The sequence below is a fragment of the Protopterus annectens genome, chromosome 11.part0, assembly GCF_019279795.1.
Source record: "Protopterus annectens isolate FY-2018-M chromosome 11.part0, PAN1.0, whole genome shotgun sequence".
In the NCBI taxonomy this organism is placed as follows: Eukaryota; Metazoa; Chordata; order Ceratodontiformes; family Protopteridae; genus Protopterus; species Protopterus annectens.
The window spans coordinates 774,048,621-774,072,307 of NC_056745.1; the positions used below are offsets into that span (position 1 = coordinate 774,048,621).

Below are 23,687 nucleotides of genomic sequence, written 5' to 3' on the forward strand. Positions count from 1 at the left end.
AATACAGTAGGATGGCCAATAAATTTAAATAGTTGAAGGGGGGGGGGGTTTGATTTTGTGATTACTCACACAAGCTAGTGAAAGTAGAGAGGAAATGAGATATATGGTCAGATTAACATAAGAGGCAGGCAACTAGAAAGACAGTGGTATTTAACAAGACAACTATAGATTGGGCGAGAATTCTGCCTGACTCAGAAGAGAGAGAGAGCTGTGGTCTCTTTTGAAGTTGTAATATGCTGTTAAAGCAGATTGCAAGTAAAACACAAGGTAAAGAAAACAAACTGCATTATTTAAAATGTACAAAATACAAAAAATAAAAGCAAACTAACCTTTCCTTCACAGCAAAGTGTAGCAGAGTCTGGATGACCCTTTCTGGTAAAGCCCAGAGAAGTTAGCACTTGCTCCATTTGAACCAGCTAAACTAGTTGACTTGAGGTTCTTAACATGGAAAACAGTTTTACTGATTGCTCTGACTTGCAAGCCATTATGGTAAGTCAACCCTATCTTGTTTTCCACAGAGACAGGGATTCTTTGAGAACTCATCTTTCTTTTATGCATAAGTTTGCATCCAAGTTTACTTTAAGCAAACTATCCAACTTCGTGTTTTCATCCAAGGAGAGAGAAAGGTTACTCCGTACTTTAGATGTCCACTGACAACTCCAGTACTATCTTGGCAGAACCAAATCTTTCAGATCTTTGGCTCAGTTACCTATCTGTTGTGAAGGTAAGAAGAAGGGGCAGCCTGTGTTAAAGCAGACTATATCAAAATGGCTGTTTAAGGCCATTACCTTTTTTGTACTCACCACAGCAAAACTATTATAGGCAGGATCTAGACCCCCTCTAACAGTGCTTTAGCTTTGTGTGTGCCTTTTGGAAAAGGTTGGATTTTAGAATTATTCTAGAAGCAGCAACATAATTCTTTGTACATACTTTATAGATACTTTTACAAAGCACTATAAGCTTGATTCATTATCTAGGGCTAGATCAGGCATTGCTAGGACCATTCTCCAGGGGCTCCTTGCCTCTTCTCCTTCCACCTCCCAGAATTATACATATAGCCTAGGCTCTTGCAGCAGTGATCAGTGTGAAGAACATAGTACAGTTGTATAAGTAAACTTACCATAATAGTACATGCTCGAATGATCACTGCTGCATTACTTGCTCCCTCCCTACCTCCATTCCCCCTTGTTTCTTGATGTGTTGTTTATGCCAGGGTGTGGTCATTTGTTTTTTGTTCTTCCTAGCATTGTCCTTTCAGGGCTTATCCTCCCTCTGTTGTTGGCAGGAAAGCTCTAAAGGGCTTGAATCCTAAGTTTGTCTTTTAGTCAGCTTAGCTTGAGCTGCCAGACATTTTAGCTATGCAGAAGGTGCCCTGAAGCTTTGTAAGCTGGCCAGCTGTTTTGTCATTGGCAGGATGTAACTCGTATATCTTAAGCTACTGCAGCAGTAATCATTTGAATGTCTACTGTTATGGTAGGTATACTTACACAACTGTACTTTACTGCAGATCCTATTTCATCACTCTGTCCAGTCTGACTGTTGAGTACTCAGCCATTGGTTGAACCTGATCTGGTCATTAGCCAGTGCTCAACTGCTCCACTGCCTCAAGCTCAATCAAAACTTTACCATAATCCCCCTGTGAACCTGGCCCTTTCATATCTTGTTTGCTGCCATCATGAACAGTTGATCTACAGCTAACAGCTAAGTGCTTCATATCTTCTGTTAATTGCTTCATTGGTATTCTTCTTTTGATTTAAATATATAGATATGTGTAGTATCATTCTCATTAAAATATATTACTAATAATTTCTTCTGAGTAGTTAGATTGCCTCATCTTCTTTGCTGTATTTAGGCAGTTGACCTAACATCTTCTAAGCAATAAAGAAAAAGGTTGCTGCTTTATATTTTTGCTAATTGTTCTGTCTTGAATAAAACATTTAAGAAGTATGGACACAAAATTACTCCTCAAGTCTACTGTGATTTATGTGTGGGTTGCTTGGGGCCAGAGTATCTAAAAGTTGGCTGTTACATTTGTAGAGGTCCTTAGTTGAAAGAATATATAAGTTAATTATCAAGGGGTTATTTACTGCAGATGCTGCTGACAAGGTAGGGAAGAGGAGAGAAATGGAGAAGGAAAAGGAGTTAAAAACCATACGTTTAAAGAGACACACGTGTAGTCTTTCCCTGTGGCACAGAGAAGGGAATGTTTTCCCTCTCCAGCTGTGACATGGAAGTCTCTGGTCATTGAAACTGTTGTGAGCAGGGACAAATCTCTTCTAAACTAGCTATTAGGCATTCTTCTGAGTGAGAAACTGGTACATTTTCTGATTTCAGGACCACAACCCTCTAGTTTTAAAATGCCTGTGCTTTCCATCTGGTGCATATTAGAAGTCAATTTGGAGTCCATAACAAGGGCATTTTTGAAGACACAAATGGGGATGGGTTGATACCCAGTTATGTTTGTTTCTAGGGTGAATTGGGTTTCCCCCATGACTTTTTGCTCTTTCCTGGTGCCAATGTTGGGATGGTGGCTCTGGAGCCAAATATCCAGCTAGATTCTGTCAGATTGGCACCAAACAGGTATTTGTACCTTAGTGTTGATGCTATCTCATCAGATGCACTGTATTTCAACACCATAGACCCAAGCACTTGCCATTGAGGCCTTGGCACCATGCTCAGTAGCAGTATGCTTGGAACTGTTCTCGATGTTAGAGTCCCCAACATTCAAACCATCAGTTCTGGTCTTCACACTGGGGCCTTCTGGATCTTGTGTGCTGAAGCTTCCCTCTATAGCACTGTTTATTTCTGCTTTGACAAGTGAGGAGATGGTCCAGAGGGGAGTTTTCTTGATTCTTATAGATTCCTAATCCACCTTCGAGGCAATGGAGAGGATGATATCTTCTCTCCCTACTCTAGTGACAAGTTTTTCATTGGCAGTGGCTTAATTCTGTGATACCATTCTGTTGGCTTTTCAGTCCTTTCATCATGGTTCCCAGGGCTAGAGGAGAACTATAAGGTTTGGAGATTCACAGTAAGCCCATGTTGAATATTCTAGAGATTCCAACCAGTGACAGCCTGAGATCCCCAGGAAGAGATGGTATAAAGGGAAACACGATGACTCCCCTTTGGAGTTTTTTGCATCTGACAATGACATGGAGGAGGGCATCCATGGTGGTGCAGCAGTTAGCGTTGTCACCTCACAGCAAAAGGTTCTCCTGTTCGATTCTTGGCTGGTGTGCTTTCTGTGTGGAGTCTACATGCAGTAGGTGGATTGGATACTCTTAAATTGCCCATAGGTGTGAGTGTGTGTGTGAGTAAGTGGTATGGATGAACTACCATAGCAGGGCTAGCCAGTTGGCGGTGTAAACCTTGGCTTGAGATGATTGTCACTGCTGAAGTGACACTCTGACCCCATGTCAAAACTGAGAAAAAGAGGATGGATGGATGGACTGACTTGGAGGGCATTGACGGCTCCCCAAAATCCCCTCCTGAGGACATACGTTTTGGTGAAGTCCTAGAATTGATGAGGCAGAGCAGATCCTGGCCATCAGAACCACCCTATCAGGACAAGGAAGTGCTCCTTGGAGCATACGATTTGCACCCTCTACCTCTTGGTTCATCCTTCCTGTGGATCTTCTTATAGCTGTAGTTGCCTGGAAAGCATGGGAGGAACCTGACGCAACTGAAACAGTTCCCCACAAATCGGATAAATTCTATCATCCACCTAAGATGGACAGTATTGGTCAAAATGTTATATGGTGTGTTCGATGATTGTTGCAGCAGCCACTTAAAAGCAACTCGCAGAGAAGTCTACAGGTGTCCAGCCTCCAAATAAAGAATCCAGGGCAACTGATAGAATGGAGCACGTGCCTGCGCTTTGGGTACTTTTGCTCTGAGACTACTTAACCCAAAGTGACCTAGCTAAACAAGCTACCAAACTGTTGCAAACCACTATGAAAATAGTTGTGCCTATACAGTGCACCTAGTTTTTGGTGAGTTTTTTTGATGTGAAGGTCGAATGTTAATTTGTCATCAGTGGTGACACCTAGTAATTTGGTACTGGGGACGACTTCTATGTTTGTGCTGTTTTGGGAATGAATGGAGAATAGTGACTTGTCAATTGTGATAGATTTTGTGGGGGTATATATTAAAAGTTTTGTTTTATTGGGGTTGAGAATGAGATGGTTCTGGGACATCCAGGTTTCGGTGGAACTAAATGCTTCTTGAGTGAGCTTCTGTAGTATAGGGACAGATTTAGCAGATCAGACAATAGTTGAGTCATCTGCATATTGTATAACAGTGCTGTGGGTCAGAGAGGAGTGAAAGTTGTTGACAAATATGCTGAATAAGAGAGGCCCCAGTATTGAGCCTTGGGGAACACCTGTATTTGTAGTCATGAAAAGAGAGGAATAGTGTTGCCACTTGGTAGATTGCTGCCTATTACTGAGATAGTTATTAAACCATTGTAAGGTAGGGGATATAATCCAAGATCAGAGAGTTTAGTAAGCAGGAGGGAGTGGGAAATAGTGTTGAAAGCCTTTGATAAGTCCAGGAAGAGTGCAGAGACTAAGGAACTAGCGTCTCAAGCTCTTTTGACTGTGTTGAGGAAGGAAATGCGGGCGGTGTTGGTGCTATGTCCGGGCCTAAAGCCATGTTGAGTGGGGAAGAGGATTTGGTGCTGGGTGAGGTGATTGAGGAGCTGAGTGTGAATACATTGCTCAAGTATTTTGGAGACTGGGGAGAGGATAGCAATAGGACAGAAGTTAGAGATAAAGTTGTTGCAAATTTTATGAAGTGGAAGAATGAAAGCTGTTTTCCAGATATCAGGTATATAGGATTCCTGAATAGACCTGTTGAGAAGGATGGTAATAGGATAAGCAATGGAGGAGGCTGAGAGTTACAGGTGTTCGGCGGCGGGTAAGTTGTCAGGGGCATTGGAGCAGGGTATGAGTTTGTAATCAACATCAATGAGCATGGAGGAACCAAGTCTTACCCTCACTGCAGGGAAGCTATGAAAGTGTGGCAGTGGGAACTAGATTTCAGTCACTTTCTGATAGCAAAGCGCGTACCAGGGAACGTCACCTAGCTAGCGGACAAGCTCAGCATGTTTATCCTAATACCTCACAAGTAGTCTGTCAATCCATTAGTGGTTTAAGAGATTTTCAGCCACTGGGGACAGCTTTCATGCAACTTCTTTGTCTCTTCCTCCATTGCCAGTAGCAGAAGATACTTTGCCCTAATTCCCCCAGAGGGGTAGTCTCCCCCAGTCTCCATTACTCCTTTCCCCTCTTATGGTTATACACAAGTTCTTACAGAAATCCTCAACCTGCAAATCAGAGGTAATCCTCATTGGTGCATGCTGACCTAGGCAGATCTGTTTCACCCTGCTCAGGCCTCACTTGAAGAAGTCCCCATGGCTTCTATATCCACAGCTGGATCTCATCTTGCAGCCATCTGAACAGCCTCATCAGGACCTTCTCAAATGGAAGCGTTTTTCTGTCTGGGCCAGCACCCTTACTCTTTCTTCTGTTTGCAGAGATGTTACAATTTATCTCTTCCTTAATGTGACTCGGACTGCAGGTAAACTACAGTCATGTTACAGTTAGCTTCTATTTTGAATTCTCATTCTGGATACCAGAATGCTGTAACAGTGTCATATGATCTATGCACCACTTTCTCAGAAGAGTATTTCTTTTTTTTTCCACCTATTAAAGGCCCTGCTTCTCCATGGGACCTTAATTTTGCCCTAGAAGCCCTAACAAAACTTCCACTTGAATAGCTTCCTCTGCAGACCTAAAAGTTTTGTCATGGAGAAACCTATTTCGGGTTATTACTTCAGCCAGATGAATTAGAGAAGTCCACGACCTGTCTTCTATTGCACTATACCTAATATTTCACAAAGGAAGAGTTATATTACGGGCCAGTCCAGCATTCATTCCTAAGTTAGCATCATAATCTAATCTTAACCAGCTTATAACCCTCCCAATATTCTTTCCAAATCACTGTAACAAGGGTGAATATTTGTTATAAACTTTAGATGCCCACAGACAGCTCAGCTTCTACCTTCAGTAGAATAGAGACTTTCAGAAAGGATGTTTAATTGTGTTTCCTTTGTCTCTAACAGGTTAGGCACAAGAGTTTATAATCAGACACTGTCCAGATGGCTGTCTGGTTATATTGTCTTTGCCTGTTCCAGCAGTAATAAAGTTTTACCTATGAAACCGAAGGCTATTTCTACTAGAGCTGTGGCTACTTCTGCTGCCTTGTTTTTTAGGAGTTTCTCCATAGATGATGTATGCACAGCCGCAACATGGTCTACCTTGCCACCTTTCCATGCAGCATAAATTCTGAAGGGTGTCCTTTCATGATTCCACCTGAGATATTGAGTAGCTTGGGATTCTGTTCCAATAGTTGGATCAGATTGACAGATGAAATAGGGTACAGGAGTTATATACTTAACATAACACTGGATTATTTTCATCCTTGTTCCTCCAATAAGACATTCCTTCCTCCAAAATGTTACTTAATCTGGACAAGATTTTGAATCAGATTTTAGTTGCTCCAACTACTTTTAGTCTCTAGGTAACAAATTTGATCTTAAGGGAAAGGTTTACAAAATATTATGAGAAAGTTTTGAAGGGGCTCGAGATACTGGATCACTGGCTAAGGGCCAGATCAGATCCACCATGCAGCTTGGCATCCATCAGTCATATCAAATGGACTTGGATGAAAAAGATCAGATGTTATATTATGTACAAACTTCTGTTTTCATTTATTTATTTATGTAGTTTTGTGCGCATGTGAGAGGCATAACGCAGCTACTGCTTGCTATTGTTGACCCATCTTGAAACTGTTCCCACTGAAGAAACATCATATCTTATGTTGTCAATTTTTATTCTGTCCTCAACTGATGGGTTCGGATCCGAGTCCTCAGATCCGACTCGGCCACTGCAATAGTTCATGGCAACTTTGAACTCTCAAGCTACTCCCTTGCCCACAACACACCAACCCAACTACCTCAGATCTCGTTTGCCGCCTTAGGTGAATGACTTTTTTTTTGTCTCTCCAGTATCTGAATAGATAAGTTACTTAGTTTCCTTTTAGTCTTCGTACTATTTTTCAATTTTGACACTTTAAAGGCATTCCCCCTTTTCTCTGTATTGGTGTACTCTAGATACTATTGTTAGTATCTCTGTCTCTCCCTTTCCCTTTATAGTAAGTTTACGTACTCTTACTACTTTTGTAGGTAGTTCTATTCCTTTCCATTTTCTCCATTTCCTTATTAAAAAAAATATAATAATAAATAATAAATAATCTTTCTGCTTGTTAGTTTTAGAAAAAGACTTCCGCTAACATTAATATTTGAGTAGTTTCCCCTCCTTTTCTCTCACTGTTTTGTGTTTTAAGTTTTGTAAGTTGTATCTTACTATTTCAGTTATGTCTGAAAAAGAAAAAAGCCTGGTGGGTTTTAAAAAATGTGAGGTGTGGTCAGAACATCCCGTTTTTTGACTCTCACACTTTGTGTTTTCTGCCTGGGCCCACTTCACTTACAAGAAAATTGTGCTATCTGCCACACCTTTAACCCGAGAGCATTGGCAGAGAGTAAAAATAAGCTTATTTTGAAAGGGCTGTTACCTTCCTCTTTTGGTGAAGCTATTGCTGGAGTTTTTAATGAAACCCCAAAAAAGTTGACTCACGCTTCTCAGGGCTCTTCTTCTGCCTCCACGAGGTTCTTGGAGAAGTCATTAAAACGAACTTCTTTAGATCCTAAGGCCTTTTCGGATCCTATGAAGAAGAAGCCAAAACTATTGGATTCGTCTCCCACCTTGGATCTGAAATCCATTAAACAGCCTTCCTTGGATCTGATGGTTTCTTCAGATCCGAAGTCTTTCAAGCTAAAGGATTCATCAGATCTGAAGACCTCTGGTCAGAAATTGGATGTGTCTCCTCTACCCAGGACAAGGTATTCCCCTCCACTAGATCCGGTACCTTCAAGAGTACCTTCTCCTTTCTTGGAAAGACCTAAGTCTCTGTCTGATGTATCCTTTCACTCAAAGATGTGGAGAGGGTGGTGAGATAAATCCTCTCGGTACAGAACCAGACAGCTTTCCTTTTGGTTCCAAGCCCATCAGGCCAGGGAGCCCATACATCTACAACAACACCACTGTCCATTCCTCCTCTAACTTCTTTCAGAGTCCTGGAACCTGTAGATCTGAATCATCCAGGCACATCTGCTTCAGATCCGTCCTCATATCCTCACTCTGAGCTCTTTGGACCAGTCTGATCTGGCAAGGTCTTGGAGCCATTTCAACCCTGTCAGATCCAAGGTGCTGCAGTCAATTTTAAGCCTTTGGAGCTGTCTCTGCACCTTGGAGCCTCAGCTATGGTTAGTTTGGTTCCAGCTTCTCCTGAGAGTGGACTGCCCTCAGAGCAGGGGAGGAACAGAGATCAGGGACTTGTTTTCTTGGATCCGGGTTCCTTTCCGTCTCCAGGATGGTCTACTTTTTGGACCTTGGAGAGAGCTTTCTGCCCCTTTGACTCAGAGGGCCTACCCCTTTGGATCCCATATTTTCTCTCCCACTACTGCATCAAGAGTTTCAACTACCCTCTCTACAAGGACAGCCGGTACAGAAGCCAGAGGATTCCCATCAGGGTATCGCCTCCTCTTCTGATACCTCCTCGGAATACCTCACCGAGGAGGTCCCTCAGAATAGGACTTGCAAGTGGAAGCATTTAGATTCCCCTGAATCTGTCACAGAAGATATGGATTTTGAGGAAGGCAAAGGGCCCCTACGGTTACTTCCTGAAGATGTCTCATTCGGAAAGATGCTTGAAATCCTGAAACAGAGAGGTGGCTGGATGCCTAGCAACCCTTCTTAGGAGGAATCTGTACTCTTAGAGGTGTTTGGTACAGGCCCATCTACCTACTGAGTGGTTCTGTCCACTGATGAGCTCATTGATTTGGTCATAGAAGGATCCTGACACCTTTGAGCCCATCCCCAAGAGGGCAGACAAAATTATGACTGCCCCAGAGGATAGACAGTTTTGGTCTAAAGGTATGCCTGTTGATGCCACGGTCGCGGCAGTGGCCATTAAGAAGAAACTTGCAGAGGAAAGTTCCTCTGTTCATCCCCCCCAACAAGGAGTCCAGGGTGATGGAAAGATTCAAGAAGTGTGTCTGTGCTTCATCGGCCTTCACCCTGAGGTCTCTGATCTATTTAGCACATTTCACAAGACTGCAGTGGAATCTGGTTAGGAGCCTTCAGCCACCCTCTCAGAAACAGTTTCTGAAGAAGTGAAGGCATCTGTCACTTCTCAGTTGGCTACCCTAGAGTCGATTTCCAATTCATCAGTGAGGCTCATTTCCAACATAACAGAAGGAACCTCAAGAGCAGCGGGTTCAGGCGTAGCCATTAGGAGACATGTCTGGGTGCGCTTTTGTGAATTTGCAAAGCCCTTCAAGTCTTCATTTGTCAATGCTTCTTTTGATGGCACATCTCATTTTTGGCCCCAAAGTTAAAGACACTTTGTCCATGAGTGAAAAGGATAGAAAGATACTTTCTGCTGTGGGAGTATGTTTCTCCACCCCTCAAAGATCCTTTTCAAGGAATCATTGAGAAGGTGGTAAAATGCGGTTCAAGAAATTCCAAGGTGCTTTCCAGGACACACGTGGAGGAGGTTCTCCCAGGGGCAGAGGGGGGAACTCTAACACTCTCTGCTCTCGTGGCAGAGTTGGCCCGCAAAACTAAGGGTACAGAGATTCGTTCTTTGGCAAACCTTTTCAGCGTTCCTGAAAGGAGGCTCAATTGTCCCTGTCTGGAGGAAATCAGGGGTCATTTATCCCTGCACCAGAGAGCCTGGCTAGCGATAACATCAGACACTTGGGTGCAGAGGATATTATCCAGAGAGGTTATATAATACCATTTTCCCTTCCTCATCCCAACTCAGGAAAATTCCCTGACATCCCATTCATTCAAAGGAAATAAGCAGCAATTCAGCTACAAAAGCTGCTAGACAAAAGAGTCATCCAAGAGGTCCCCCAAACTAGATAGAATCCTGAACTTACTCAAGGTTCTTTTTAGTACCAAAGCAAGCAGGGGACTGGAGACTAAATTTGGATCTCAGCATCTTGAACAAATCAGTTCAAAAGACCAAGTTCTGGATGGTCACATTTCAGTCCATCCTTCCATTTTTGGAAAAGGATGATTGGATGTGCTCGATAAATCTTTGGATGGGCACTATCATATAAAAATGAACAGACGATCCAGAAGAGTCTTATACTTTTGGCTGGGAACCAATCACTACCAGTTCAGAGTTCTGCTCTTTGGTCTCACCACAGCTCCCAGGGTGTTTACCAAATCAGTAGTAGCAGCCCACTTGAGGCTGCAGAGATTCCAGGTACTTCCATACTTAGACGATTGGCTCATTTCTGGCCAACTAGGCATCAGCTCATTATGGCAAGAGAAAAAGTGATCCAGACATGTGCCCTACTAGGAATAACTATAAACTATGAAAAATCTCATCTAGAACCAAGTCAAAGTCTACTACTCAATTCAAAATCGACCATAGCCCCACTTCCCCGCTTCAGAGTTCAGACAATCAGATCACAGTTGAAAGAGATAATTTGCAGTACCAGAATCTCAGCCAGATTAATCCTTCAGGCTTTGGGATCAATGGAGGCAGCAATAACATTAGTTCCCTTAGCCAGATTTCACATGAGGATTCTACAGTGTATGCTAGCATCGCAGTGGTCAGTACTTCATTTTCCCTTATCTGCTTAGATACAAATCACCAATGTATGCAAGAGGGACCTAATATGGTGGATTCAGTCAGATCAAATTCTACAAGGCCGATTGTTTTTTCCCCCTCAGCCAAAGGCCATAGTGACCATGGATGCTTCCCAGCTGGGGTGGGGGTGGGGCATTACCTGGGAAAGACAGTCCAAAGCATATGGTCCCCTGAAGATGCCAGTTTGCATATCAGTGTCCTAGAGTTGAGAGCAGTGCTTTTAGCAGTGCAGGCCATCCACAGTGCTCTCCCTTCAGGTACAATTGTGATACAAACAGGCAACATGTCAGTGGTCTGGTACATCAACAGATAAGGAGGAACCAGGTCGTACCCCCTATGTCAAGTAGTACCCAGGGTTTAGCAATCGGCAGCAGTGGGCAATATCCTCCAACCACTTTCTTATAGCATCCAGCATGCTAGCAGACAAATTGAGCAGGTGCATTCTTCTACCCCACAAGTGGTCCCTCAGTGTCAAGATAGTGGAATTGATCTTCCTCAAGTGGGGTCAGCCTTGCTGCAACTTCTTTGCATCCTTCCTGAACAACAAGTGCAGCAGATATTTTGCCATAATCCCCCCACAGGGGGAGTCACCAAGGGATGCTCTTCTCCACGATTGGCCCCCTGGTCTGCTGTATGCGTGTCCTCCAATTCCTTTGATTCCAGAGTTCCTACAGAAAATTACCAAGTTGAACAGCAGTCGTCCTCATTGCACCCTTTTGACCTCGACAAATTTGGTTCCCCTTCCTGTGGCCTCAGTTACTTCATCAACCCTGGATTCTGTACCCAGTTCCAAATCTGCTGTCTAACCTAACAGGCATGATACATCTGGACCTACCAAATCTCAAGCTGATAGCTTGGTTGCTCCTTTTCCAGTAATAGCCAGACAATCTATGCTCTCGTCACCTGTCCATGAAATCTTGGTGTCTGCCATTAAGCTATCTATCGGGAAGCTTTATATTAGTAAATGGAAAAAATTTGTACATTGGGATCTTCAGAATCAATTAAACCCCTTTTTTCTGCCGCTATTCATAGTATCTTGCAGTTCTTGATGGTACTGTTTAACCAAGGAGCCAGTTCTTCTACATTAAGAGTTCAGTTGGCAGCAGTTTCTAATTTCCATCTTGGTTTTGATGGCTCATCTCTCACCTCTCATAAAGTTTGCAAGATCTTTTTTATGAGGAACATGCCTTTTATGACCCCTGTTTAAAGATCCTATTCCTCCTTGGGACCTAAATCTGGTATTGCAGGCTCTTACCTATCCACCCTTTGAGCCTGCATATGACTGTAATCTTAAGTTCCTTTCTTGGAAAACCTTGTTTGTGGTGGCAATTACATCTGCAAGAAGAATTTGCTAGCTTCAGGCCTCATCTTTGAAACCACCATATGTAATTTTTCATAAGGACAGGGTCACATTATGAACTAATGCATCCTTTTTGCCCAGAATTCTATCGAAATGTAATATTAACAAGTCCCATCAATTTACCAGTTTTCTTTCCAAATTAGTTACATGGGCGAATACTTGTTATATCTGTTAGATGTTCATAGGCAACTGTGTTTTTATTTACATAGAACAAAGGACATCAGAATGACTGACCAGTTGTCTCCTTTGCTGATGTGAGGTTGGGTAGACCAGTGTCCGAAGTCAATCAAGCCAGATGGATTACTGGCTGCATCCTATTTGTTTACAGCAAATTAAATATCCCTTTAACAAAGAAAGTACATGCTCATTCAACCAGGTCTATAGCAACTTCCTCAGTTTTTCCTTCTAGAGTTCCTATGGATAACATATGTGCAGCAGCAACTTGGACTTCCCCCTCATTCCTTTGTCACTCGTTAAAAATTAGACTTAGTTTCCAGAGGTAGGGCATCATTTGGCTCAATGGTGCTAAGGAATATCTTTCCTCGAGTCCACCCTGGGATTTAGGTAGCTGAAAACTCTGCCCCTTTAGTTGAGGACAAAATGAAGATTGACATCAGATATAGACGTTATGTACTGACCGTAACGTTCCATTTGTGTTGTCCATTTTCATTCTTCCTCAACTCCCCGCCATCCAACCCCCAGCCTTTTGTGTTGTTTGGAAGAGAGAGTTGATATAGCAGATAATAATCTACTCCTCATATTGTACAGCTACAGTGGTAGCTTTATCTACCCCTTTCATGGTCTACATTCTTACGCCTATCTGTAGTAGGCTAATTTCCCTTTACTGTTGTCTGCAAACAAGGTCTGAGGTAGTTGGGGTTGGTGCATTGTGGGTAAGGGAGAAGCTTCAGAGTTCAAAGTTGCCATAAGCTTTTGCAGCAACCGAATTGAATCCGAGAGCTTAGATCTGAACCCGTCAGATGAAGAAGAATGAAAATGGACAACACAGATGGAACGTTATGGTAAGTACATAACTTCTCTTTAGTTGGAGACCCTGCACAGTTTTCTTTCTTTATATCAGATTACCTGCATACTGTCCAGTCATACAGAACTTTCCTTTCAATTTCGCATTGCGTCTGACCCGCTTTTTCAGAAACCAAATTGTTAGAAGAGTTGGAGTTCAAAGCACTGTAACTGGGGAAGCTAAGGAGTGGTGATACTGCTCTGTAAATCCCAGCTATGTTTATAATTTGCCCTAATCCTTTCCTTCAGCCACTGAGAACAGAGTGAAGCAATGTTTGTGGAAAGGGCATTGCTGATCTTGTGTATGTGTTTACTTTTAAAGGGAATGCCGCAGGCTACCAAAAGGAACTGAAGCAACAGGAAGATCATTCATCAGGCTTGTAATTAAGCACCCTCAGAAATGTTACTTCACCTCTAATTAGCCTGCCAGTAGGTTTGATGGTGTTAACAACTGATCTTCCTCTCACAGCAGTCCTTTGTTGAGCTGTCATGTGCCAGCAGGTCATTGGAGGTTGTAAATAATATTTTAGTTAAAGTTCATTCATCAAATATGACTTGACAACTTGCTTTCTGGACTGACATTATACAAAATAGCAGTTACTTGTCAAGTAGTTAATGTTTTATTCTTGTTATTAATTTACAGTGCTTTCTGAGGAAGCTATGTTGAGCATTAATGAAGCCATTAAGAATCAGCTACAATTTCAGTTCAACCGTACAGTGGAGTTGCAGGTAATGGAATTGGGTTGTTTATAGTGCTCTTAACCGGTGCTGCTTTGCATGCCAATTGATGGTCATGTATAAGACCAGACAGAACAGAGGATTGTTTGCAGACCTTAAATCTTTCCAGTGCTGTAATGCTTTAAAGTGTTTTATTCAGGCAACAACATCACATATGTAGTAGTCTAGGAAAACCTTGATAAGACTTGTAACCATTTGTTGATTCTCTTTCCTCACCAGAAGAAAATGTTCTCTGTGGAAACATTAGAGCAACATTTTTCACATCTAGAATGATATTTATTGTACTTCTTTGTAGCAGTTGTCTGACAAGATGGGTTTTGCAGGATGAAGTAATCCTTCTTTCCTGTGCTTAAAGATGTTATGTAGTGTTAAGTATTAAGTTTGTTACATATGTGATGTTTGTATAGCTGAAGGTGCAAAGTGTTTTGATTTGTTACTGCTCTAAGAGCGCTCTGTGCATGTTAACATCAAATGTGATATTGATTTCTTTGTGTGTACATTCATATTCTGCATTTAAACGCGCTAGATGATTTTTGCCTTACAAATGTATAACTGAGTGCCTTTTTCCCCTTAGCTGTCCTATACTAACCTCCTTACTCAACTCTCCCTAATAAATACCCTCTCCCTCTTTTCTTGATTATTCCCCTTACTGCTTCTACCCTACTATTTTTACTTCTATTAGAACCTGAGTCTCTATTTCATTACAGCTCGCACAGCACCATTGAACTTCGACTGCACCCCCATTCTATGAAATAAGTGTATACACCTCTCAGGTCCTACCCTAAGGAAAGAAGCCTGCTGACAACCTTATACACTGACTGCATGTATGTGTAACAGTAACAGTTCCTTCTAAAACCTTCTATGTTGCACTGCTCCTAGCTTACTTTCAGCGACGTGCACACTGGCAGAACTAAGCAGACTGCCCCCCCCCCCCAATATATCTCCTGCCTAGCTGTAAGTTTTACTCAGCCAACTACTGCTCAGTCAACACCACAAGGTTGTTGCATACCCTCTGTTTTGTTAGTAACATTTAACGTGCTGTAACTGCTCGGCAAAACCACCCTGACTTGGCCATTAAACTTGCTGCTTGTAAATCCCCCTAGTGTTCACTTGCAGTTCCCCCTAACTTACCTTTAGGCTTTTCCAGCTCCTATCTGTGATTGGCCTCCGTTTTAACATTGATTGCTTTTTTCAGAATTAATTTGCCTTCTCCTGCAAGCTACTCAGGCAGCCCATACCAGCACTGAGGCTTAGATGTTTAACAACCACCTAGCCCGTAATGCTCTTAAATCCAAAATTATGATATTCATGCCAACTAAAAGCACCAACATAGACAAAAACTCCTTCTCAATAACAAGCCAAAATATGACCCCAGTTGAAGTAGTCTCCCATACCAAGCTTCTAGGAGTCATTATTGACGAACAACTTAAGTTTGATATTCATCTTCAAACTAATATTAAGAAATCCCACCAGAAATTTGGTATGCTTTACCGCCACAATCGATTTCTTACCTGTATTAAAGTTACTCTCTCCACTACCTACCTTCTCCCCTCCGTCATGTACGGAGCTCCCATCCTTACCAATCTTCAAACCATCCTCAAATCTAAACTGGCATCCTGCTACAACAAATTTGCAAAGTTTGCTACATGCGCCAAATCTTCCTGTCATCACTGTGACTCTTTACACTTCTTAAACTGGTTAGAGCTCCCCAATTATCTTTCTTATATTCAACTTTCCACTGCCCACAAATTCATCTTTAAGCCCTCTCATTGCCCTTCTCTCTCTTCTACCTTTACCATGCATCTTCCTGAGTGACCCCTCAAGTCTAATAATCAAAACCTACTTGAAGTGTATAAGCCATTACGTACTCCTGGTCAACTCTTTCTATCTTTTTCCCTAGCACGGAAATGGAATTCACTTCAAAATCTTACTTCCGTCTCATCTGTCTTCCAACCCCTCCTAATCTCTTTGCTATACCTACATTTCCATCATATATACCTTCTCTACACTCCACATAACACTAATACATCCTATCCTTTCCCCTTCTTCTTACTCTTTAGTTTCCTTCTGTTCCTCTTTCTCCTCTATAAAGCATAAACTATAACACCTTTACCTATAACATTGTACAAACTATTTTATTGAATATATAATTATGTTAACTTTGCTGATTTTATATTCATAACACTCTCTATTAATTTTGAACCAATGTTACACTATATTGTTTTTTGTATTTTTGTCTGTATGTATATGTATTCACCTGGAGCTTTTTTCCCAGGGCCTCCATTGAAAAAGGGCTCACTCTGGTCCAGTGGACTTTCCCAATTAACAAACTGGTAATAAAAAAATAAAAATGTGATGAGCATTTCAAAAGACTGTCTACTGAGGCCGAATTTACTTGTTAAATAGCCAGGCTTTTGCAGAAAGAGATCTGTCAGGTTCTAATAGTAATATTGCAGATTAAAATTAAAATCATACAGTTACATGTTTATTTTCTTGCTAAGAGAATATTCTTTCTGGGTGCACCCCTTCTTGCTCTGTTCTGCTGGACAAGAGTAAGGATGCCTGTTTTGATAGGGGTAGCTGTGACTCCTTTGATGATAGTTGATCTTAAGAGAAGTTTTTGGACCAAAAAAAGGAGCTGTTGAACCAGTGTGGGGGATTGGGTTAGCCTGGAGAGTTTGTTCTCAGGAGCAGCTTCATCTGCTGATAGGAAAAAAAGGACCTGCTTTTGTTTTTCTCTTTAAGATAGATAGAGACATACCCTTACAATATTTGTGTACCACAGAAAATATTGAATGGTAGCGCATGTGTGCTACCTTTAGCTTCTGCTAGGACTTCCCTGCACAGGTTTCCACTTCTAAACACACATTCACATGAAGGCGATTGCTTCCTGATTTTCTATTTGGCTGACCTTTTTACGTCATAGTCATTGAAAAAAATAGAAAGTGTTACCCCATTTTCTCAAATGATGCAGCCACTTCCCTGATTTTTTTCATCTTTCTGTTCCACTTCCATATCATGAGTTGAAATCAGCTCTAATGCCTTCATTAACCAGTTAACAAAATTCTTAGGTTACTATCCTTAATGAAACTTTTCAGACTTCTTCATATGCGTCATACGAACTGGGCTATAGTTATTGTGGCTTTTTAGCCATTTTTTTAAGGCAGAACTTGCATCCTTCCTTACCACATGTTCTACCCTAGTGGAATTGGGCCTGACTCTTTACTACAGGAATCTGCCATGAGACTTTTAATAAAAGCTAAATGTGCTAGCCTTATATAAATATTTTGTTTTGTCACTGCTAACCATTGCCTGTTTTCTGCAAAGGAGATGTATGGTAGTTCTGATTTTCTAAAGGGTTTAGTTCAATCCATGTAATATCTCAAGTTCCCACTGTGCATCTAAGAATGGCAGGATCCTTTCTCCCTAGTTCTGGGAATTAAAGAAGAAAACTGGAAGTTAGAATGATTAAGGACTGCGTCCGTAATAACTTTTGGCAAAAATGAAGGGTTAGCGTGGAGTATCATCCTGTCTTTCTGGAACGGCAAGAATGCTGTTTGCATGTCAAGGGTTGGAGTTCTGAGACCTCCCGCAAACAGAGGTAACATCACAAAGTAGGCAATTTTCCAAACCAGAAATTTTAGAGACATTGTTGCATTCATTTCAGAGGGTGATAAGGTCAGCTTTTCCAACACAAAATTCAAGTCCCAAGCCAAAGACACTTTTCACATAGGAGGCCTCAGGTGGAAGGTGACATTCAGGAATTGTTTGATTGAGGGTTGGATGCCACTAGGGCATCTGTAGAAAAGTAGGCATATATAATAAGAGATATACCTTCAGGGAAGTATGAACAAAACCAGAAAAAATCTCAGGCAGATACTGAAAGAAAAATTGGCATTTCCACTTGCTTTAATGTCTGGTTCCTTCTCTGGCAGCATAAGGGTAATCTTTTCCATTTAGTTGGATATAATTTCCTGGTTCTTGACCTTGTACCTTCCATTATGATTTTTAGCACATCCTCAGAGTAAAGATGCCTGAAGGTCCTACTTTCCTAGCTAGTCTGAGTGTGGGCAGTTTTGGGTATGCTGGGGGACCTCTTTGCTGTGTTAGAAGGTTCATATGCTGCAGCAGTATTAGAAATTTCTCCCTTGCCATCTACAGCTAGTGAGTGGACCAGTGCTTCCTGGGTCAGAAGAGAACAATTACCATAATTTCTACCCTTTCCTCCTTTATCTTTTGGATTGTCTTGGGGTGCAAGTGTATATAATTTATTTATTTATTTGTCCTTGTTTACTGGGAAAAACTGACTGGGTAATACCCATTGTCAGAGGAGGCCCGGGGAGAAAAGCTTCAGTTGTTTACATTGCATTATACATAGTTCCAGTTAAACACAGAGTAGTTACATTTCTATTTCCACTTATACATATACAGTAGATGTCCTTCTATTCATATGTTGCAGTGTATATAACATGAGGGAGTCTGCTGTGGCTGACTTGTATGTTCGGTCAGTATACAAAAGTCTGGTGCTACTGTAAGGTACATGTGACGTCATACATAGATCGAATTGTATGTCGTCCATAAATGACGTCGGGTATAAAGCAGATGTTGGCACATACCAGACCTCAGAACATTTTTGCTTCCTGCCAGATTGCTCCAGTCATTGCTTGTCAGACATCTTGCGAATCTTGTTCAGATAAGAAGTGCCCTGTTGTTTTTTTTCTTTATTATCTTTTGGCTACTGTGGGCAAGTATCAGTAGTTCCAGTTAAACATAGAGTAGTTATATTTCTATTTCCATTTATACATATACAGTAGTTACATTTATACATTCCAAGATTTTGCAGAGGTAGAAGCTACAAAAGAGAAAGCCCACATGCAACTTAGCGGATTGTACAGGCAGCAGTTATGTATAAAAATCGTTTTATCATTTCAGTGAGAGGCTGACAGTATTCTGTTTAAGGAGAACATTTGGGGAGTATCATATGGTGAGCGCAAAGTCTTAACCTGGTGATGAACATGTGCAGAACAAGGATTTGTTAAGATGTTGTTTAAGCAGTAGTTTAAAACTATTGAGTTTGTCGGAGAGATTTATTTGTGTGGGGGATACTGTTCCAGAGTTTAGCAATATATTAGGAGTAGAGCGAGTCTCCTGCAACATTCAACGTATTTGTGAATAGTAAGAATTTGTTACTAGAACTGAGGTCCCTTGCTGGACAGTAGGGCAGTAATACATTTTGTAGTGCAGGGCATTCTGGATGATGAATGAGTGTATGTGCTGTAGTTAGTTGTGAATTTGTTAGGTATTTGTGTAGCTCAGTTGCTTTAAACTATGACAATGGTGAGTCCTATGAGAGAGATTGGTGGCAAGTTTAGCTATTTTATTGTAGCAGGAAGCAAGTTTCTGTCTTTAAGTATTGTTTAAGTTTTTTAGGATAGGAGTGGCATATATATAAGAGTTGGCAATAAGAAGGTGGTGGCTAGAGATTGTCTTGCAGTATCTGAAAGGAATTCCCTGATCCTATAAAGGGAGCCTGGCTTCTGGTGTGTAGATTTAATGGTGTGCAGTATATGCTGGTCATATTTGAGATTGTCATCTATTATAATGCATAGAAGTTTGCTGTGAGTTACAGTTTCAATGATAATATTATTTGCTGACTTTATGTAAACGATTTATTTTGATTTTGGCAACTTTTTGAGGTAAAATGTATTAACTTAGTTTTCTTGGGGTTGAATAGGAGGTTTGATTCTTTGTGCCAAGTTTCTACAGAAGAGAAAGATTTTTGTGTAATGTCTTGGAGCTTATTTATTGTTTTGGCTGCACATATTAATGTTGAGTTGTCTGCATACTGAACTAAACTAGCATGGTGAGTGGAGGTGTGGAGGTTATTAATAAATATATTAAATAGGAGCGGACCCAGGATAGAGCCCTGAGGTACACCTGTAGTAACTGGTTGAAAGGATGGCTAGGTTTGTCGCCATTTAACAGCTTATTGCCTTCCAATTAAGTAACTAAGAAAAAATGACAAGGAGTGTTGTGAAAATCTTGTTGAGGCGGGTTGAATGAGCAGTTGGTGGTGTGAGACAGTATCAAATGCCATTGGCAATTCTAAGAACATGGTGGACACAAGCAGGCCATTGTTTCTGTGTTGGTTTATTATGTTGGTAAAATGTAGTAGAGCAGTAGTGGTGCTGTGCTGGGGCTTAAAGCCATGTTGTGCTTCTGAGAGCAGGTTATTTGGCATTAGGTATTACATCAGCTGCACATGGATACATTTCTCTAATATTTTGGCGAGAGGGATGAGAATTGCTGCTGGTCTGTAGTTATTAAACTCTGTAGATGTGCTGCTTTTGTGCAGTGGTATGATGTAGGATTTTTTCCACAGTGATGAGACATATCTTTCTGCTGTGGACCTGTTAATTAGTATAGATACAGGGAAGGCTGTGACTTCTGTGGCCATTTTTAGGTAGTCTGATGGTAGTTGGTCTACAGCTATGGAAGTAGATTATAGTTTAAGGAGCAACTTCATTAATAGTGAGGTGGGTACTGGACTAAAATTGAAGAGCTGTGGGTGGTTTTGGCTGGACAGGGGTAGAGAGAGGGGGACAGATATATTATGTTGATTGTATAAAGTAGGAGTTAAACTGTGTGAGGATAGAGTCTGCAGAATTGTCTTTTTTTGGATAGGGAGTGGTGGCCTTGCCAGGGTGGAGTAGTTTATTTAGTGATGACCAAAAAAAGTTTCGGGTTGTTTTGATGTTTGTCTTGTAGGTTGGTGTAGTATGTTTGCCTGTCCTGTTTGAGATGGAGTTTTGCAGGGTTACTAAGATGTCTAAATTGCTGGAAGGGATTTTGAGATCTATTTTTATACCAATTTTTCCAGACTTATCCCTTTTTGTCATAAGTTTTTTTGTTAGCGTTGGTGTGGGACTGAACTTTACCCTTTTATTACATACCGCTGCTAGATTATTTAAGGTCTGTAAGAATATGGTATCAAAGTGTTCTACAGCAGTATCTATTGGCATTGCTCTAAGTATATTCCAGTTATGTTGTTTTAGTGTTTTATTGAAAATACCCTTTCTGAAATTGGTTGTATTTTGTATTTGATTAATATGCGTATCTAGGTTATGGTGAGTTCTAATGGGATATGTTGGTATGTGGTCAGTTATGCTGAGAGGCAGCCTATTTTTGTCAGCTTGTCTGGTTTGTTTGTAAGACTCCAGTCTAATGTTGAAGTTCTATTTATTCTAGTGAGTGTGGTTATTAATTGTTTGAAGTTGTACACGTTTATGGATTCAGTGGCAGTAGTGGAACTTATGAGTTGCCAGTCTATATTTAAGTCTTCAATTATTGTAGTTTCATGGTTAATTTGTTGGGATATCCACTACAGGATGTTTTCAACAGTATCAATGTGATTCCCTGGTGCTATATAAATTGCTGTTAAACATATAGTTTTCCTATTGTTGGTTTTTAGGAGTGTTATTAGACATTTGGCATTGTTAAATGTGGGTATTTCCTGTGGGAGTAAGGTTATGGTTAGGAAATTTAGATGATTGCTACACCACCTGCTTGCTTGTTTTATCTGTCATGTCTGAGTATATTGTATCCTGGTGGGGGGGGTCTCATTATCCTTTATTTCTTTTATTTCTTTTTTTAACAGAGTTTGGTAGCTATGACTACATCAGGAGCATGTATGTCAAGGTAGACATGTGTGTTATGGATTTGATTGCACATACTTCTTAGGCTCATATTTAATAAGGCGAGTTTGGGTGCTGTTTTTGCTGAGAGGTGTTAGGTGACTAGTTTATTTTGGGATTAGAAATGATGGTTTTATGAATAGTAGGACCTGGATTGGGATGAATATCTCCTCTAATTTTTTGAATTGTTATTTTACAGAGGGAAGAGTGTGGCCAATTATATTTTGGTCTTGGTTTGGTATTTAATCATAAATTTGGGTACTTAGTTTTGAGATATTTATAGATAAGTAAATCAGATATGGCTTGTTTGTAGAGAGAGGGTGTTATGGAGAAAGATAGGCTGGATAGATGTTGATATTCTTTGTGAGGATTGATTGAAGTTTTAAATGTCTGAAGGAGGTGTATTTGATAATTGGTGATGAAGGCTAGTAGAGTGAGGAGAGGGAATAGTAAAATAATCTGAGTTAGGGCGTGTTATTTAACTTGGTTTTTATCTTTGTTGTAAATTAGGATTAGAAAATGTTAGAAGAGTATTGGGTTGGTTGTAGAGATGTGGTAGTTATAGGGTGCAAGGAGAGGGACAGTTTGAGAGAGAGTCTTGGGTGGTAAACTAGAGTGGGTGTTATTACTGGGAGTAATTCTGTTGATTGATTTTCTTCTAGATGGTATCGGTTTGAGGAATATGTGGGTGATGCTGTGGAAGTATAAATGTAGAGTAAGAGGAGTGGGTGGAGACTGGGGCTAAGGTAGGAGAGCAGAGTGATCCTGAGTGTTAGAGAGGGCAAACAAAGTGGGTTGAAAATTTGGCAAGGAGACAGAGCAAAATAATCGGTGACTAAACTTAAACAGCCACAAGTATGCTGAGAGAGATCAGTGAAAGGAATAATGGAGTTTAATAGGCCTCTGTGCCAGTAGATGAAAGTCTTGATTTTGTTGCTCTGGGATATAGTTTTAGTAGGAGATTACTCCAGTATCACCATGAACTGACTAATGGCAAAAACAACACCTGTGTAATGGTAAGGAGGTTTCTGTGGACTTTTAAATACAAAGTCTAAAGGCTAACAGCCATCCTTACAGATCAGCCAAGAACAGTGAGAAAAAGTGAGTATAGGAATGAAAGCATAAGGAAACAGGACCACCCAGATTTAGGAGAAGGCAACTAATATCCAACTCTGTTTGTTTGGTGTTTTGGGGTAGAAATTCCTTAGCTGACTGTTGCTGAGAAAAGCAAAGAAGTCTAACTGTGGTGCACTCCAGTTTCACAAAGTCCAAAAATGTATTGTATTCACCTGTGTGGATCCACTGTGATACTGCTTAACTGGTCTGCTGTAAATTTCACTTGTTAGTATGAAAGTTGCCTTCAAAACATGCTGAACACCAGGGCCTGTTCCCAAGCCTGTGAGACTAGCTTACAGAAGTGGTGTTCCTCCTTGTTTGTTTATATACAGCATAACTGAGTTGTTGTCTGTTTTGACTTTCATGATCCCAGGTTTACTGACTGTATTGAAGACTTTGGGAGGTTGAATAACAGCCATCATATCCTTTATGCTTATGTGTAGTTTCTTCTCCTTGGAGTTCCAGGTAACATGCACTCTGAGGTTCACTGAGGGGGCTCCATATGCCTATGTCCAAGACTCCATTTTTAAACATCTTTACTAAATTGCCACGTAAGACATAGGCACAACTACAGTGACAGAAAAGAAAAAAATCGTATTAACATTTTTCCATTTACATACATTATATGTCACATCTATGTTTTCTTGCTTTATAACAACTGTCATTCAGTCCAACATTGTCATTCAGCCCATTACATAAATTGCTCAATTCCTGCTTTCCCTTAAACTCATTCTTCTTCCTCAGCATTATTGTGCATGCATTGTTCCCACAAATGTCATTTATTTCTAGGCAATGTGATCCTTCCCTTTTCTAAAGTTCCTACTTCCAGTTATTTTATCTCTTTTACAATATTCAGTACCTGAAATACGGTTGGTTTAGATTTCAATTTCCATTTTCTAGTAAATGCTTTTTTGGCAGCTGATAAAATTAAACTTAATAAGGCAATTCAGATCATGTGTCTCAGCTCA

General features: G+C 40.8%; 1 protein-coding gene across 5 annotated transcripts in view; it reads left to right on the forward strand.

The window, feature by feature from the left end:
- Positions 1 to 23,687, forward strand: part of KIAA1549 (KIAA1549 ortholog) — a 2,575,340-nt gene that overhangs the window by 673,061 nt on the left and 1,878,592 nt on the right. For all 5 annotated transcript variants that reach the window (XM_044088205.1, XM_044088206.1, XM_044088207.1 and 2 more), the window contains exon 3: positions 13,815 to 13,900. In XM_044088205.1, coding sequence (XP_043944140.1) covers positions 13,815 to 13,900 — 86 coding nt within the window. The remainder of the gene's footprint in view (positions 1 to 13,814; positions 13,901 to 23,687) is intronic.